At 38.3% G+C, this 17199-nt stretch overlaps 2 protein-coding genes and 1 pseudogene across 2 annotated transcripts; all 3 read right to left on the reverse strand.

The window, feature by feature from the left end:
* Positions 1-567: 567 nt before the first annotated feature.
* LOC131175368 (anthocyanidin 5,3-O-glucosyltransferase-like) lies at positions 568-3264 on the reverse strand (annotated as a pseudogene).
* A 64-nt stretch (positions 3265-3328) lies between these two features.
* Positions 3329-5079, reverse strand: LOC110658208 (UDP-glycosyltransferase 88A1). Its single transcript, XM_058139349.1, has one exon. It carries the CDS (start codon positions 4978-4980, stop codon positions 3574-3576), a length of 1407 nt encoding a protein of 468 aa, XP_057995332.1. The 5' UTR covers positions 4981-5079; the 3' UTR covers positions 3329-3573.
* Positions 5080-5618: 539 nt separating this feature from the next.
* LOC110658206 (uncharacterized) lies at positions 5619-10309 on the reverse strand. Its single transcript, XM_058139350.1, has 7 exons — positions 10068-10309; positions 9711-9780; positions 8755-8845; positions 8116-8395; positions 7678-7786; positions 7153-7272; positions 5619-6002 (listed from the first exon to the last, which is right to left on the reverse strand). The coding sequence occupies exons 2-7, from the start codon at positions 9734-9736 to the stop codon at positions 5951-5953; spliced, it is 678 nt and encodes a 225-aa protein (XP_057995333.1). The 5' UTR covers positions 9737-9780; positions 10068-10309; the 3' UTR covers positions 5619-5950.
* Positions 10310-17199: the final 6890 nt, after the last annotated feature.

Here is a 17199-nt window from a genome sequence, read left to right on the forward strand (position 1 = left end):
AAGCATCTAGTTAAATAAAGTCACAATTTTTCATTACGTTACAAGCAAGGGCCGAAAAATTATTAAAGTCCAATTTACCCTCCTCTTGGACTATTTTGGGACAACAAATTGAGTGCGACAAATTAGTGTTGGGTATACCAAACCCACACAATTTCTTAGGCTACTAAAAAACTGGAATAAAGTAATCAATAATTAAATTTATTAATAAATTTTAATTTAATAATATTAAAATCAATTTCAGAGTTATAAATAAAAACATTAAATTAAAATCTCAATTAAAACTAAATAAATTAAAAAAAAATTAAACTTTGAATCAAAATTTTATGATTTTGATCAGTGGTAAGAACATTTTTTTTTTTTTTTTTATGTTCACCCATTCAGTTGATGGAAAGAAACATCAAAATAAGACTGCTTGGAATAGACAAATTCTCAAGGACAATTTTGAAGATAATGAAATCTCCAACTTTCTTTCCATCCCAGTGTATTTGTTTCGGCAACAAGACAAATTAGTTTGGCACTATGATCGTTTTGGGCCTTATTCGGTTAAGTCTGGATACTGTATTGCACGAAAAATTCATCATGATAAGCTAGAGAACAAGAGAGGAGCTCCAAGTCCAAATGCCCATATTCATAATGTTGCTTTCTGGAAAAAAAATATATATATATATGAAGATTACCGATTCCAAGTAAATTATCTATATTTTTATAGAGTATTCTTTCGGAGAATATCCCAACTCGAGAACTTACTCAACAAAGAATTCCTCATGTTGACAGCTCTTGTAAGTTCTGTGGGCAAATAGAATCAACCCACCATGTTTTCTTTGGGTATCCAAAAGCTGCATCCGTCTGGATCCATTCTCCCCTGCGTCTTCGGTCAACTTTTATTCAGGGTAGCTCAATGGCCGATTGCTGGACTCGCCTTGAAGCTGATCTCTCAAATCATGCCCAAGGAAGAGAATTTCTGGTGCAAGTGTGTTTATCATGTGGCAGATTTGGAAGTGTCGAAATGAGTTGTTTCAATAATCAAAACAGAAGCTTCCAAGATGTTTTGAATATGGCAGACAAGCATTTCAATGAATTTAACAATTCTTCAGAGCACATTTTACATCACCCCAGTAGCACAACACCAGTGTGAGGACTCCTCCTGATGGAGTTATAAAAATTAATTTTGATGCAGGGGTAGATGCAAAGGCAAGGCAAGCCTCAATAGCAGCATTATGTCTAAATCACATTGGCAAAATTCTTGGTTGGAAAGCCAAAATTGTTACGAGGAATCTATTCTCCTTTGGTGTTGGAAGCATTAGCATGTAGAGAAGCTATTCTGTTAGCTAAATCAAATGGCTTCAACAATATCATTCTTGAAGCAGATTCAGATATTGTTATCAAGTCCTTCATGGAGGTCCTTGTCCCTAAGAAATTCATGGTACCGGTAACGATATCAAACGATTAGCAGATCGTTTCTCCCCTGTTAGTTTTTCTTTTGTCAAAAGGTTATGTAATATGGCTACTCATGGAATTACCTCTAATATGCTGCACAATCTCTCTTTTAAATACAATCCGTGACCCAATTTTCACATGTACTCTTCACTTTACCTACTTAATGTTAAATGAATTTTCTTCTTTCAAAAAAATAGATATATATATTTTGAATATTATTGATAAGAAATTTAAATAAAATTGAAAATAAGAAAAAAAATAAAAATTTAAGGCACGCTTAAATGAGTGAGCCAACTACACCAAGGCAGCGAGAGAAGGCCCACCCTCTTTTGATTGCGGCCCTTGCATTATCTGTCATCTTCATCACCCTCTCTCTAGTCTTCTTCCGTTCCTCGCAGAACATCAACTCAGTCACTCACTCCTTCAACTCGGCTGAACTCACATGTCCTTCTCTCGACTCGGCCAAGGGCAGACCGACCATTTCTTTAACCAGAAAAGCTCTATTCAGTTTTTGTTCGGCATACAGTGGCCAAGCCAGCACGGGCACTCCAGCACAAATGGCCTCTAGGATCGAATTCCACCCGCAATGAGTTACAAACCCGCCAATGAGTCATGACTCAGTAATTCAACCTGTGGCGCCCATGACTTTACAACGATCCCCCTATCTTTGGTCCTCTCCAAGAACCCTTCCGGCAGGAATGAATCCAAACTTGGCTCACCTGTTTGTAGGGAGCGCTGGGTCTGGCCATTCGGTGGCGTTTGTGGTGGCCGCACCACCCATAATAATCGAGCACCGTTTGTTTCCAACCCACTGGCCATTTCTTTCAACTGCTTGGCGCAGAATTTTCCCATGCTACCAAAACTCAAAAACACGACATTTCGACTTGGTTGCAGGTCCAGCCAACTAAGGCAAAATTGTTTATCTTCAACACCTTCACTTCCGTTGTTGCTCCGTGTCAGTGGCCCTAGGCACTATACAGGAGGCAAGGGCTCGCCTTGTGTGCATTGATTATCTAGTATTGCTTTGAGAGCCCTTTGCTCCAGGGATTCAAAAGTGTTGATGATGAGTCCTGCAGATTTTGGCATCTGGATGGCAGTATCTTTGAAATATTGATAAACTTTGCTATTTCGATCGAGCATGAGCATTGGCATGTTATAAGCTGGTAAGGATGGGAGCCCAGGGACATCAATAAGCAAATCAAGATCTTTCAAACTCTTTGTAGTGGTGTTATGAATGGTAGGCAAGTAAAGAAAAGCAGCAAGGCCACTGGCAGAACTGGGGAGGAAATAGTAGGTGGGGATGTTAAGGCTAGTGGAGACTTCAAAAGCGGCATTACAAAAGAAATCAAGAACAAAAGCTTTGATGAGCTTGGACTTTGAGAGGGAAAGTAGGGCTTGGTGCAGATTAGGATTACTGATGCGAGTGAACTCGAAGGTTAGGGAAGGGATGTCTAGGGAAGAGTCCAGAGGGAGCGAGATGGAGGGAAGATGGAGGAAGGTGATGGAAGGGTTGGCGGTGGAGACTGTATCTATGAACGGAGCAGTAGGGACAGCTAAAAATGGTGGGATGGAGATTACAATGGTGACAGAGAAGCAAGGGTGATTAGCCAGTATGAGTTTAGCCAATTCTATCATGGGAACTATATGGCCCCTTCCTGCTGATGGGTACAGAACTACAGTGTCTTCCATATTGTAAATCAATTTACACTCGATAAGAGAAGGAGATGATTGAAATAGAATTCCTTTGAGAAAGCCTTATAGCTGGTAGTTGAGTTTCACTCTAAGTTCCACCACTTGGTCGTTTTGAATTATTGGTGAGGGAGTCAATCATAGAGAGACTTTCAAATAAATTAATATTTAATAATCAAAACTTATAGTATTGATTTTGAGCTACAAATATCAGGTCATTTTCATACAGATACTGTAGCCATACATACAAATAGAACTAGTCAACTTTTAAAGTGCGATGCCCACATAGAGGAAGGATGAAAAGAACCTCTCCCTAGCTGGATGAGTTTTCTCTTCGTATTTTATTTATTACCCGCAAAAACACATCATCCAAGCAAGTAACATTTAAAAAAAAAAAAAAAAAATCAATTATGTACACAGTAAAGCGGAGCAGACGCACTTAACTCATTAACGTTTCCATGACTCCACCAGTGTGGACAATGCAACACGAGATGAACCACCCTCACTCACTGCTGCCCTGGCTCCGTTTTTCATGGCAATGGTTCGCTCCCTAGCTGAATTACCTGCCTCCGAGTCCATCAATTCACTGACTCGCTTCTCCACCTCTCTTGCAGTTACAAACCCGTTCTCTGATTCCTTCATTGACAAAGCAATTTTAATTTCCTCCACCAGCAACACCCTATTGAACCTTTGCTCTGCATACAGTGGCCATGCCACCATTGGCACTCCTGCACACACCGCCTCAAGCACTGAGTTCCACCCACAGTGAGTCACAAACCCCCCCACCGAGTTGTGATTCAATATTGCTACCTGTGGAGCCCATGACTTCACCACAAATCCTCTCTCCCTGGTACGATCCAAGAAACCATCAGGGAGCAATGATTCCAAATCTGGATCTGCCTCGGGTGAGATGGCTAAGCTGTGGTTATTAGATGGCGGATTACGCACCACCCACAAGAAACTCTGTCCACTTCTCTCCAACCCAATAGCTATTTCTCTTAATTGTTCCTTTGAGAACAACCCCAAGCTACCAAAACACAAAAAAACAACACTTCGACTTGGTTGAGAATCAAGCCAGGTTAAACACTCTGGCACACCATCATTTCTATTCTTGGTCACTATTAAGGGTCCGATACAGTAAACAAATGGTGTGGTACTATTGGGCACACATGATCCATCCGATATTGCCTTTACAGCTCTGACCTCAAGCAATTCAAAGGTGTTTACGATAATTCCCGCAGATTTGGGAAGGCAGGTAGTGAACTCTAAAAGGTATTCATAGGCCTTATCGTAGCGATCAAGCATTGGCTTTGGCATGTCAGTGGACAGTACTGGTGGAGCACCCGGAGCATGGAGAAAAGTGTCAAGATCTTTGAAACTTTTGGTAGTGTTGTCATGAATGGTCGGAAGATAAAGGAAAAGAGCAAGACACGCAGCACCGGAAGTAAAGAAGAAATAACCAGGGATGTTGAGTTCAGAGGCAACAGAGAGAGAAGCAGCACAGAAGAAATCCATAATTACGGCGTTAATGGAGTGGCTTTTGGAGATGGACAGAAGGGCTTGGCGGACATGAGGCTTGCTGAGCCGGAGGACCTCAAAGGTGAGCGTTTCATGATGAGTGATTGTCGTGGGAGGGAGGGTGATGGTGGGAAGATGGTGGAAGTAGATTGAAGGAATGGTGGCAGCCACTTCAGCAATATAAGGGGCAGTGGAGCCTGCACTGTAAGGTGCAGCGGTAATGAAGATGTGAATGGAAAGGGAAGGTCGGTAGGAGAGTATAAGCTTGCCTAACTCTACCATAGATATCAAGTGGCCGATAGCCGGTGATGGGTAGAGAACTACAACCTCATCCATGGCTATTGGTTGTGTTTCCTCAGTCTCTGCGAGAATGTGGGAGGGGCAGAGAGAGAGAGAGAGAGAGAGAGAGAGACTTTGAGAGGGTATGGGGTAAAGTGAAATTATGGGGAAAATGGCTAATGATGCTGGAGAATGCGTGATGATCCAACCAAAATTTATAATGATTTGCTCAGCGAACGCTGTCAAACATAGTTTTGTTTTCTGTCTTGTATTCTTCTCCATTTGTACTTGCTTAAATCACGACGTAGGCTTGCTTTAAAAGAAAAAAAAGGTTTTGCACTACGTTCAAAAAAAAAAGAATAAACCAACCACACTAAGGGCTAATCTTCCAGCAAAAAATAATAACAATGGCTAATTTTACAATAGAGTCCCATGTAGCTCTGAGAGAGACAGAATATTATTTTATGTGCTTGCAACACAAGGAAATTCAGGTCAATAATGACTCCTTTGTTATTATATTTCTACTTTGTAAATTATTTTATGCTATTATCAAAGCGAGGAAAGGAAACAAAATCTGCTTAAATTACAAAAGGCAATATAAATTTTTTTTTTTGGTATTACTTTCTTAAAAAGTAAAAAATTTGTGCAAAATATAATAATTGAAAAAAAAAAATTGGAGCCTCTGTATCTTATGGGGAGTTATAAGAAGAATGACTATAATGCGAACTCCATCATTTTTAGATACACAATCTTGTTTTCTTACAGAAATGGGATTTCTTAAATCCTAATGATGGAATATACAATAGAACCATACGTCTTCGAGTCCTCAAAAGAAAAGGATAGGCTGGCACAGCATATTGTTAAGTAGATCCATCGTTGCACAGAGGAAAAGGATTGACTATTGCAATTCCATAACATTTCAAAATTGTATCCGCGAAGTATGCAAGTCCACTGACCTTCAGGGTCAAATTTTCAGGCTTCGTTTGAGTGTATAGCCAGATTACAGCAACTGAATTCTACTCGCGAACTAGGCTATGCTCCTTATATATTGATCAAGAGAGGTATTGAACAACTCACACCTACACAAAGCAAATATAAGTGCATCCGGTAAAAAATTAGCTTACAGCTTGGGAATCTTAAACAAAGCCAGTGTCTGATGTAAGTAACAGCTTAATAAAAGATCAAAAGGAACTACAAGAAAAACAATTCCAATAAAATTTTCCCTATTCTACCATCTTACCACTTGAACAAGTGGCCAAGGGAACCCAGTCAAATTCCTTCTAAAGTATATGCATCTAATAAAGATGCATAACATCCAGCAGTAATACAATTTACAAACAATGGTTTTCACTTCACTTCAGATCCAACAAGCACTGGGAAAGAGAAAAGAAGCAAGGAAAGGCCCAAAAACTCACCCCACATGACGTTATTTACTAGCGACTACAACTAAATCTTATACATCAACATAAAGTCATAAACTACATGAACCAACCTTGAAATCATAAGATTCAGCATATTTTACCAGATCACATCCTACTCTTTGTCAAGCCCAGTTTTGTTTCTCAAGCCAGGAACAAATTTTTGCTGATTTCTTTATTATTTGATTAACAGAGTTGTAGTCAGATTCTGAGATTCACATTTTAAAAACTCATTATTCTGAGAAAATGACTAGTGTAGTTGATCCAGTATCATTAAATAGGGTGTACAAATAAATTATCATGGCACAAGCCATCAATGCCTGGTTAAACACCTCAACTCCTCAAGAGAACTAAAAGATTATTTAAGTCAACAGTTAATCTTGATATTAAGTAACAAAACATAGAAGCATCCAAATTTAGATCAATAACGTGTCTTTTCATAATTCACTTAACTGAACAAATCATAAGGTGTGCCTACATTGGTAGCCAGCAGGAGTGTTCATAAATTATTTCAGCACCAGCTTGAGCTTGAGCTTGAATAAAATATTCAAACCAAGCCCATGAAGATTGGTTTGAGAATAATCCAATCAGACTGAACCAAGGTTCGCAATAACGAAATCAAATTTAAAGTTATTTTTTCAGGTTTTTGGAGGAAAAGATCCATTCACAGGTTTTAGGATATAAAGACATTTTATAGTTACTGAGTTTAAGCCCCACCACAATGAGGTCTTAAGAGAAAAAAATACTAACATTTCTGCATGAAGTGGCTTCTATTATTTAGTTCAAAATGATAAAAAAATACATTTGTTACCTGATAGGAGTTCCAGGAGTATAGAGGGGGTTTTTGACAACATATTCAACATACAAGTTGTGAATGTACTTTGGGGATTCACGTAGATCACCGGTCCAGGGATGAGTAACCAAAATAATCAGCACACATGTTAAATAAACATATAAAACAACTCCACATAAAGCAATATATAGAGGCAAACTCACAATCAAATAGCAAATATATACAGAAAAGTTGCCCTCTACTGGTAGTAATTTGAAAATTTATAAGCACAAACTCAAGTATGCTTCAACAGTATTAGTTCTTGTACTATCAAACTGAAGGCCATTTTTCACCAAGTACTATAATGCTTGGCCATATGAATAAGGTCAAAAGAAGAGTATGCAACAAGGAGTCAAAGCCTCAAAAGGGATAAAACTGATAACAACCTTAAAAACTATGTGGTCATAATCCTTGATTTGTCCATTCTATATGACTCAGATCTGTATGCTCATTGCACTTCATGATTTCATTAACAACAAAGCATATCAAGAACACAAGCTAACGTTTATCCCACAAGGACTTTCCATGAAACTAAGTTTGTAAGTATTTGTACGAAAGCTGTGGAATGAACAACCTTGGCCAGGCAACTGAGGCATTCCAAGGTTTCCTTTCTCTGCAATGCACCCAAACAAGAACTCCAGATAAGTAAATTAAGACAAAATAAATGGTTCAAATAGCAGACCTAACTTGTGCACTACTGCCACTATGAAATGTCCCTAGCACAAAACTTGTTAATGGTTATAAGTCAATCTCAAATGTAGCAATTTGTTTCTTCAATCAAAATTAGGAAATTTAATCAGTAACCTAATTAGCAACGGAGCGCCAAGATCAGATACAATTAACATTCAATGACTCCAAAATCAAGCAGCAACCAAATCTACACAGACCTCCAAAAAAGAAAGCATCCAAGATATGAAATATGGTTGGATTACAAATAGAAACTAAGCCTCGTGGGATCCATCCTGGCAGTTAGCGACTTGAGAGAAAAAAGAAGACCAAACATAAGCTCATGGTCCTGCTGCGCATTGAGGGTATGAAGTGGGCGAATCCACTCCCTGTAAAGCAAGCACACCCCATTCCTATTGAACACATACATCATATGCGCATTGTTCCCTGACGCTGTTGGTGCTGGTGGCGATGGACTGATATCTGATCCTCCAAAAAATTGCATACTTTTATCTTCCCAGATGAAATAGACTTCAAAAAATGTATAGCCCAATCCCTAGACAATCAAAATTAGGATGAGAATCTAATCATTCATATAAGTACATATTAAATCTTAAATTCGATTGATTAAGACTAAAATCTGACTATAATTCAGTTCATAAAGGAGATGGAAATTACAGAGACCTGATACTAGAGTTGTGAGAGTTATATGATTAGAGATTACATCATAATGATCTGTTTGATTGGGAAAACGAAGGAAATGACAACCAAATCAAAGGCTTTGAGTCATCTAAATTTTCCGTTTTTTAAGATTTTGGCGGGTAAGGTTTAAGGAATTTCCTCAATTGAGATTTGTTGGTGGCAAAACTGAGGTTCGTAAACAAGAAAGAAAGCGTAGAGGATAGAAAGACATACCTGTGCGCCGGGGTAGCCACTAGCCAGGCGAGTGAGGAAGAGAGCACAAGCATAGAAGACGAAAGGAAAGGGAACGGAGCTGGCCCAAGTTCTGCATGAGAATAATGTAATACATGCATCAGCTAATACAAATATACAATTGAAACTAGAACTAAAATTAGAACTTGAAGTTATGAAGATATGCTAACAAAAACTCCAGGGCTCATTTATGAAACTCAGCTACCTAATCAACAAGATTTAGCATTTCATGCATGTTATACATCCAATCTAAAAAAATTTACAAGACGTCATTAAGGCAATTATTGGAGAAATGATAAAAGAAACTATGGCACTGAAGATATCAAAAGTGTGATAGGGATGGGCCTGGTGCACGTCACTATTGTTGTCATAGTGACCATATGATTAAGTTATATAGATTGTTGTGTTGACAGTGGTTGCCAGATTGATGCAAGGCCAATGGTAGAGGAGTGAAAATTGCATCAAAGTGGAGGTCATGATGGATAGAAAGGTGAAAATGAAATTTCTTATAGATGAGTATATACTATATAGGAAGAACCAGAAAAATTCTCAAAATATCCACTCTTGCAGCAAAGAATAACTCTCGTAACCCATTCATTCGTCATCATTGAACTAAAAGTAACAGAACCCTAATGCTGGAAAATAATAATAATAATAATAATAATAATAATAATAATCATTGAATAGAATTTGGGAGAGTGATACTGCAAACTGCACAAGGCACAACTTCGATTTATTTCAGAAATCATCAACCATGCAGTAGTTTAATTACGCAACCATACATCCCTAATAATTTAAACCAATTTAAAACAGAAATTGCATTCTACTCGCATATACAGTCAAGGGATTTTCCATTTATTTAATGAAAAATCTAAACAAACGTATTCTCTCTTAGAAAAACAAGAAACCAAATCTAATCAGTAGTCAAATGTACTAACCCTTTGCGTAAGTAAGCTTTAGCCATCGAAGGATCCCACTCAATTGCTCTGTTTGCATCAGCAACGGCCTCTAAATATCATAGGAAGAAATTAGACATCCTTTTTTCTTATCCGATCAGAACAATACAATAGCATAAGTTTTTCTATGCACAATTACAAAAACTGACTACATCCAATGTGAATTTCAAATGAAACAAGAATTGAAAATTGTCCCAAACAACGCCTAAGTACTCTTGAAGGATATCAATTTGACAAGTATCACAGTTAAGCAATTGAGTTCAATGCCAAAGTTTTCAAATCACCAAGAAAACAGTTGAATATAGTAACAAACACGAGGAAAAACAATAAAAAAAATACCGGTTAGATTGTTCAGTTTGATATTGGCCTGAGCACGATCAGCGTAGAGCCGGCGTTGCTGGGGTTAAGGGCGATGGCCTGCGTTAAGAGGTTGGCCGCCAGCTCGAAGTGATCGTCGACGAAAGCCTCCTTGGCCTTCATTCCGACATCGGACACCATTGGAGATACAGAGAAGGGAACAACTCTATAAACAAGAGAAGCTGTCGATAGTATAATCTGCGAGACAACGGGTAGTCTGTGCTGTGCCCCTTGCAGAAGGGATGTTTGGGTTGGCTTATGACCAGTTAAACCTGTAAACAGTCACAAGTGTTTAGTTTATAATTTAAAAGAATTACTTAAAATAAGTTAAAATATAACTTTTTTTTATAACTATACTTTTCTGGCATAAATTATCATAAATAGTTTCACAATCTAGAATACTTCATAATAAAAACATGGCTTATCCAGATCTCAAGTTATTTATATGAGATATAAATAAGATGAAATTGTGAGTCTCATGCCATAAAACAAACATGATAGACACTTAAACATGATAAGTAGGCCGAACCAGTGACACTTATGACAAGCACATAGAGTTTACTCTTGTCAATATATTATCAAAAATCATATAAGTGCATATAATCTTTAGACTTGAGATAGCACAATTATCTTGTATATAGGTGGTTTGAGTTTGATATTGCTTTCATACTTGTACTGTGTATGATATATGGGCATGTGTTGGCTCCTATTAGTTATATATGGAGGTAGGTGTTGATCAAGATGGAATCTGTTCCTCTAAGTAAATAGGAATAAAATCCTATATTCATTTAATTGTTCTTGATGTTTCAAGTTCCTGGTCAGGACAGATTGATTTAGTTAGAAAAGAGTTTCTGATGAGAAAATCTTTTAATCAAGAACTGGAATTAAAAGAGAACATAATATTCATAGCAAATGGAGTTTGACATAAACCATGACTCCAGCTTGAATTGAAATTTTGTAACAGAGAGATTCTAGTGCATGTTAACATATGATTATAGGTTCATTTAAGGTAAACCTTATTACTAATTGGGTGGCCATGGCATGCTATGCTAGGTGTTAACGATGGTCTATGAGGTGCATAAAATGATTTAGAGGAATTATTTATGGTAAGAAAGAGTTCTGATGATATTAAGAGTTGATATCATGTCTCATTGCCAATCAGTGATGAGTCTAGTGAGTCACACACATACATAAGTAATTATCAAATTAAATATGATTTAATTAATTAATTAAAGAGTTTAATTGATTAATTAAATACGTTTAGTTTGCAATTAGATTGCAAAATCTCTAGTATGGCTTGAAACTAAATCTAGATTATTTGATGTATAGTATAAGTTAAATTTATATTTAAAGTGTTTAAGTATGAATTTAATTAATGAGAAATTAATTAATAGAGATTAATTAATTAAATTATATTTGATATAAATTGATTAGAAGAAGAAAAATAATTATTTTGGGTTGAGAACTCAAAATTGAGACACATGAGCATTTTGGTCATTTCACAGAGTGACATGTGTCACCATCATAAGCTTGTCAAATGTCTTTTAATCATGTAAGATGATTAAAATTAAGATTAAATATAGGTTTGACACTTGGCACAATGTAATTGGGTCAATTAAACCTAGAACCAATTATATAAGTGTTGTTATGAAAAGAAAAAAAAAACAACTAGCAGCTGATATCCTTGGTGCCGCCACCCAAGAAGCTCTCCCTTCTCTTCTTCTTTATCTCTCACCTATTCCAAGAGATTAACAAACAATCTCTTGAATTAAAAATACTATAAATTGTTTCTAGTGTCTTATTTACATCTTTAATATCTTAAAAGGTAAAACTTAATTTTTCTAATTAATAGAAAAAGCTTTAGAAGCTGTTCAAGGGCTGCCATGGGTGAACTTGGTGTGAACAAGCTAGAGGGACAACATCTGGTGTCGTAAAGAAGCATTTCAAAAGTGTCAAACACACTGCAGTGCATTAAGAGGTTAGTGCACTTGTTCTTGATTTAATCTAGGGTTCTAAAATTAATCTGATTAATTCTAAAATCTTAAGTGGCAAATACAGATCTAAAAACATATTAAAAGAGTTTTAATATGTTATTTATCATTAAAAACAAATCTTGCATGATGCATGTGACCCTAGGTAAAAAATTTTGAATTCAATGGTATAAACTTGTGTTTTTCATGCTTCCGCTCCTTCGAAAGCCTCTCTTGGAATGACCTTGCAATCTTTGCATAGAGCTCTATTTGTCTTACTAGTTAAGAGGAAGTCGATTGGGCTTCTATGTTGCCCACTTTTGAAAGTCACTAAATGTGACTCTATTTTTATAAAATAGGTATTTGCTAGTATTAGGTCGTATGCCATAACAAAATCCATGATGCTTTTTCCCTCCTAATTTCGAGTGCCAAAACCAAAACCTCTATGAACATTCTCATAACCTTATCTATCACTTCCTACATGTCCATTCAAATCTCCACCAATGAAAACATTCTCTTCATTCGATATGCTTTGCATTAAATCATCTATATCTTCTCAAAACTTTTGTTTACTCTCACTGTCTAGTCCTATTTATGGGGCATAAGCACTAACTATATTTATTATTTCTCCTTCTAGTACTAGCTTTACTAATATAATTCTATTTCCTACCCTTTTCACAGCTATTATTGCGTCTTTCAATGTCTTGTATATGATTATGCCCATTCCATTCTTGTTTCTCTCCTTTCCGGTAGACCACAGTTTGTACCCTGAATTACCCACTTCCTTACTTTTCTCTCCTACCCATTTAGTCTCCTGAATGCAAGTAATATTCACCCTTCTCCTTTCCAAGGTATCCACAAGCTACATTAATTTTCCTGTAAGTGATCCAACATTCCAAGTACCAACCCTGATCCTCCTCCTATCCTGCTCCTTTCTAATTGGTCTCCTTCTATGATATTTTCTATTATTTTCTATGTCTATTTTGTGTTCTATTCCACCATCTGTTTTACTATCTGTTCTATGGACTAACTTCTTTATCCACACTCGTCCATGATGTAGGAACCGTTGCTCACTTAACACCACACCCGGGCGCTGGCATGGCGCATCGCTTTCGGTGAATGCCCTATACCCTTGCATATTTCTCACTACACCCGAGCTCCGATGTAGCGCGTCGTTAGTAGAGGATGCCCCAACGTTTATAACGCTGGTTGTCACCTACAGCAACCCTCCACCTTTATCCGGGCTTGGGACCGGCTAGACGCAAACTACTTAGGTGGAGTTCACATATACCGACTGTATTTTTAATAATTTAGTGCACATATATAGACAGTTTTTAATAATTTATTTCCAATTTTGAATATTTATAAATTGAATTGGAAATAAAATATTAAACCAATTTTCTGAAAAAAAAAATAAATAATATTTTTATAAAAAATTGCATTAATATTAATTTTTTTTAGGAAATTAATTATAATTTATAAATATTTAAGTCATTATTAAAATTATAAACTTTCAAATTACAAAAAAAAACCACATTCATTAATAAAGTATTCAAATAACGAAAGTAGGTTCAATGGGCAATTATGGAATTTAGATTGAGTGCGATAAATTAGTGTTGGGTATACCAAGATAAGCCGGGAGCCCTTACCACACATATAATGAACTCATGCTATGCCTCTTCCCTCTCCATAGGTACTCTCTGGCTGTGCCCTTTTGTTCATTACACATGTGATAACGGGACCGTCGCACCTTAATGTCAAAACAAAGATATTTCTGATACACAGGATCCTCTTAAAGAGGCAAGTGTAGAGCATACGTATCTCTGATTATAAGAGTATGATACACATTCAAAGGTTTTCGGAGAGAAGGAGAAGAGTTTAGAAAGCCATAGAAGAGAACTTCAGAGGATATTATTAAAAGGGAACTAAGTCTGATTACAACTGAAGAGAGCAACTCCTTATATAGGCGAGGAGGCTTTTGACATTACTGAGCAACGGTTAGAAAGCGCTCTGAAACACTCTTAAAGCAACATAAATAAAGACAAACACACATTATTACATTATTGACAAACTTTTGCTTTTATCAAGGAGTGGTGGGCCAGTTGAGGTGTCAAAGTCGAGTCATCAGTCGATTCCAAAAAGTCCTTTGGCCTTGTTGGTGAGCAGGAGATGGTGGGTCCGCTTCTGAATGGCATCTCGTGACTCTGTGTCCATTGGATCTGAGAATCTTGCCACATGGGATGGGTCAGTCAATAGGCTCATCGGTGAGGATCGGATGGGACCGAGTGATGTACAACTCACATGGGAGGCACTAGACAAAAGTAACTATTGATTTCACAAAGGTACTCGGCTAGTTGTCTTCTCAAGGGTCCCATGGCATCTTTGTCAATAATTGATCCTTCGTAGGTCCTCTATTCGTATTGATGTGCAGGTCGGAGGAGTCCATCGGGCCTTCTAGAGAAAGGCACGTGAAAAATGAACAAGGTCACGATGTTGAAATTTGAGTAGCGATGGGCCTATCTTCTATTCCATGGGTGTCTATGATGCGCTTGTTTGTAGCGCCATCTTTGAAATGGGCTTGAACCATTCTAGAAATGCAGACGGGAGAGTCACATTAGTATTGTTCATAACATGCGTCTGAGGCCATGAGGAATTCAGTCTGTGGAATAGAGTGTAACCATGCACGGAGGAGCCATAGTTCTTCTAGGATGAGTTCTGCCGGGTTGGATACTAAAGCGGTGAGAAAGGGTTATCGGGGATAAAGGCAGTCGAGGAGGAGTAATCCCCTTAGGGTGTTTCTTGCACTCGGGTAGTGAAATAGATGATCCCTTGCGAACTTAGCCATTTTGAGATAAATTTGGTTTGGTGAACATCCGGGAAAAGCATGCAGAGTAGGAACCAGAAGCGTGCATTGGAGCTGGAGTATGTGGAGGATGAGGATGATGCCATGAGGATCAAGGGAGTGAAGAGGAAGCTTGGATTAGGTGAAGGATTTTTGGTCTGGATAGGAGGTCAGGAACCAAGTTGTGCTTCCCTTTGATATGCTGGACTGTGAATTTATACTTGGCGAACCAGTCCTTAAGCCTCAGTAATTGTGGTTCGGGAAGAGACTTGTTTTGAAGTCTAGAACCTTTGGGAAGGATGAGTATCCATGACCACGATGAAGTGGTGGCCAATCGATGAAATTCGAATCTCTTTATCCCATTTTGTGACCAATATCTCTTTATAGGTGAATGATAATGTTTTTGAGGTTAGGAACTCTCCACTAGCATGTCATGAGATATGCTTTTCTCCTTGAATTTCTTCGATGAGGCTGCACTTGATGGGTGTCACTAGCATCGATCTGAAGGATCACGGCATCCAATCTTTGGGAATCTTTAGTGGTGGCGGGTTTAAGGCCACTTCTTTTAATTTTTATTGCACATGTCATTCTTCCCTCCATGGTGGGGATCCTTTTTAAGCATCTTTGTGGTGGCAAGTGTGGCGGCCACATGCGGGATAAACTTCTGATGTAATTGATAATACCAAGGCTGTTGTATTTGTTTCTTGTCAAGTCCTTATCGAAACTTGATAATTCTTACGCAATGTGAGGTCGGTTGGTATTTTCCATCCTTGAATTTCATTCCAAGGAAGTCGATGTCGATTTGGGCGATGAGCTCTTCTTTTACGATAGCATAATTCCATAGGAATCCACGATTGTTGGAATGTGGAGGAGTGTCCTATGGGCGTAACATCTTTGGAGAAGAGAAGGATATCGTCTATGTAGATAAAACCTTTGTGTAGTATGGGCTCAAATATCCTTGTCATGGCCTTTTGGAAAAGCGATGGGGCCGTCTTAAGGCGAATGGAAGGACGTCCATTGGTATTGGGCCGTAGGAATGCGATGCGATCTTGGGCCTATCGGAGGGTTAATACCCAATTGCCAAAAACCGACTTTGAGATCAAACTTTGAGAAGATATGGGCTTCATGCAGTTGAGTGAACAAGGCCTCAGGCTTTGGTAACGGGAATTTGTCATCTTGAAGGAAGTGGTTGAGGGGCTTGTAGTCAATGACAAGCCGTTTCTTTCCTCTTAATCGCTCAGATCTTTTTTCAACATAAAAGGCCTGGCAGGCCCACTGAGAAGATGTGGGTTCTATGAGACCTTCTTTGGAGGAGTGTTTGCACTCTTCTTGGGCTAGAGCCAAGTCTGTAGGGTTCATCCCCGGGTGTGATGCCTTTGTCGGATTGATATCTTCATTAAGCTTGAACGGAAGATTGACAAAGAAATCCGGATTCTGCCACAGGGGGTGGTGATGATGAAAATGTGCATGGGAATCAGCACAGGACCGCAAGAGCAGCTCCTTGTGTTCTTGGAACTCAGCTGAGGCATCGGCCAGAGAATATAACCTTGGGGCCAGTAAATGGTGAAAGCTCCTCTTATATTTCAATCTGTGGGAGGATCTTCAAATGCTTACTTTGTTGGTACAAGTCAAAGCCTATCAATAGATCCTTGTCGGGAAGATCAGGCAGATGACCCTAGTCCAAAGGATACAAGTGGGGAAGAAGCTGGATTCCAATTGGGTGCTTAGTGATAAGGCTAGTTTTGAAAACGTTTCCATCTGCTGACCTTAAAGTATTCTTCATGAGGACCCGGATTACGAGGGTAAGATGGTGGGTTCATCATGCTTTTGTGAGCCAGGTATCCAGAAGCCAATGACACTAATGGGCGTTCATACTTACTTGGAAGAATATGGATCGGGACTAAAGGAATTGGAATAGTGTCGGGCCATAGGTGGATTGGGAGGATTGGATATGTTGGGCGGGTAAGGCGGGTAATGGGCTTGATTATGCGAGCTGGATTCTTACGAAGTGAATGAGTAATCTTCTTACGATCCGATGTCTACTCAAGGGCAAAGAGCGTATCCTCATCGGGCTCATCTGTTGAGAGAACAGGATTCAACATCATCATGTTCGAGGATATGTGAGAAGCTGCTTTGTATGTGTTGTAATAGCTTAAGCGCCTTATTAGGGTTTCTTGGCGATTCTTGGCATAATGGCCTCGATTGCCACAGATATAACACCTTCGGACTTCTTTGTACCCGTTCTTTTCTTTGAAAGTATCGTGACCTTCTTCCTTTCTTTTGCTTGAAAGGGGGTTTGAAT

The sequence above is a fragment of the Hevea brasiliensis genome, chromosome 17 (assembly GCF_030052815.1).
Source record: "Hevea brasiliensis isolate MT/VB/25A 57/8 chromosome 17, ASM3005281v1, whole genome shotgun sequence".
Classification (NCBI taxonomy): Eukaryota; Viridiplantae; Streptophyta; class Magnoliopsida; order Malpighiales; family Euphorbiaceae; genus Hevea; species Hevea brasiliensis.

Coding starts and splice junctions, on each gene's coding strand:
- LOC110658208 (XM_058139349.1), bottom strand. CDS start 4,980: ATGGATGAGGTTGTAGTTCTCTACCCATCACCGGCTATCGGCCACTTG.
- LOC110658206 (XM_058139350.1), bottom strand. CDS start 9,736: ATGGCTAAAGCTTACTTACGCAAAGG. Junction 8,846..9,710: donor AAAGCTTACTTACGCAAAGG/GTTAGTACATTT, acceptor ATTCTCATGCAG/AACTTGGGCCAGCTCCGTTC. Junction 6,003..7,152: donor ACTCCTGGAACTCCTATCAG/GTAACAAATGTA, acceptor TGCTTTGTGTAG/GTGTGAGTTGTTCAATACCT.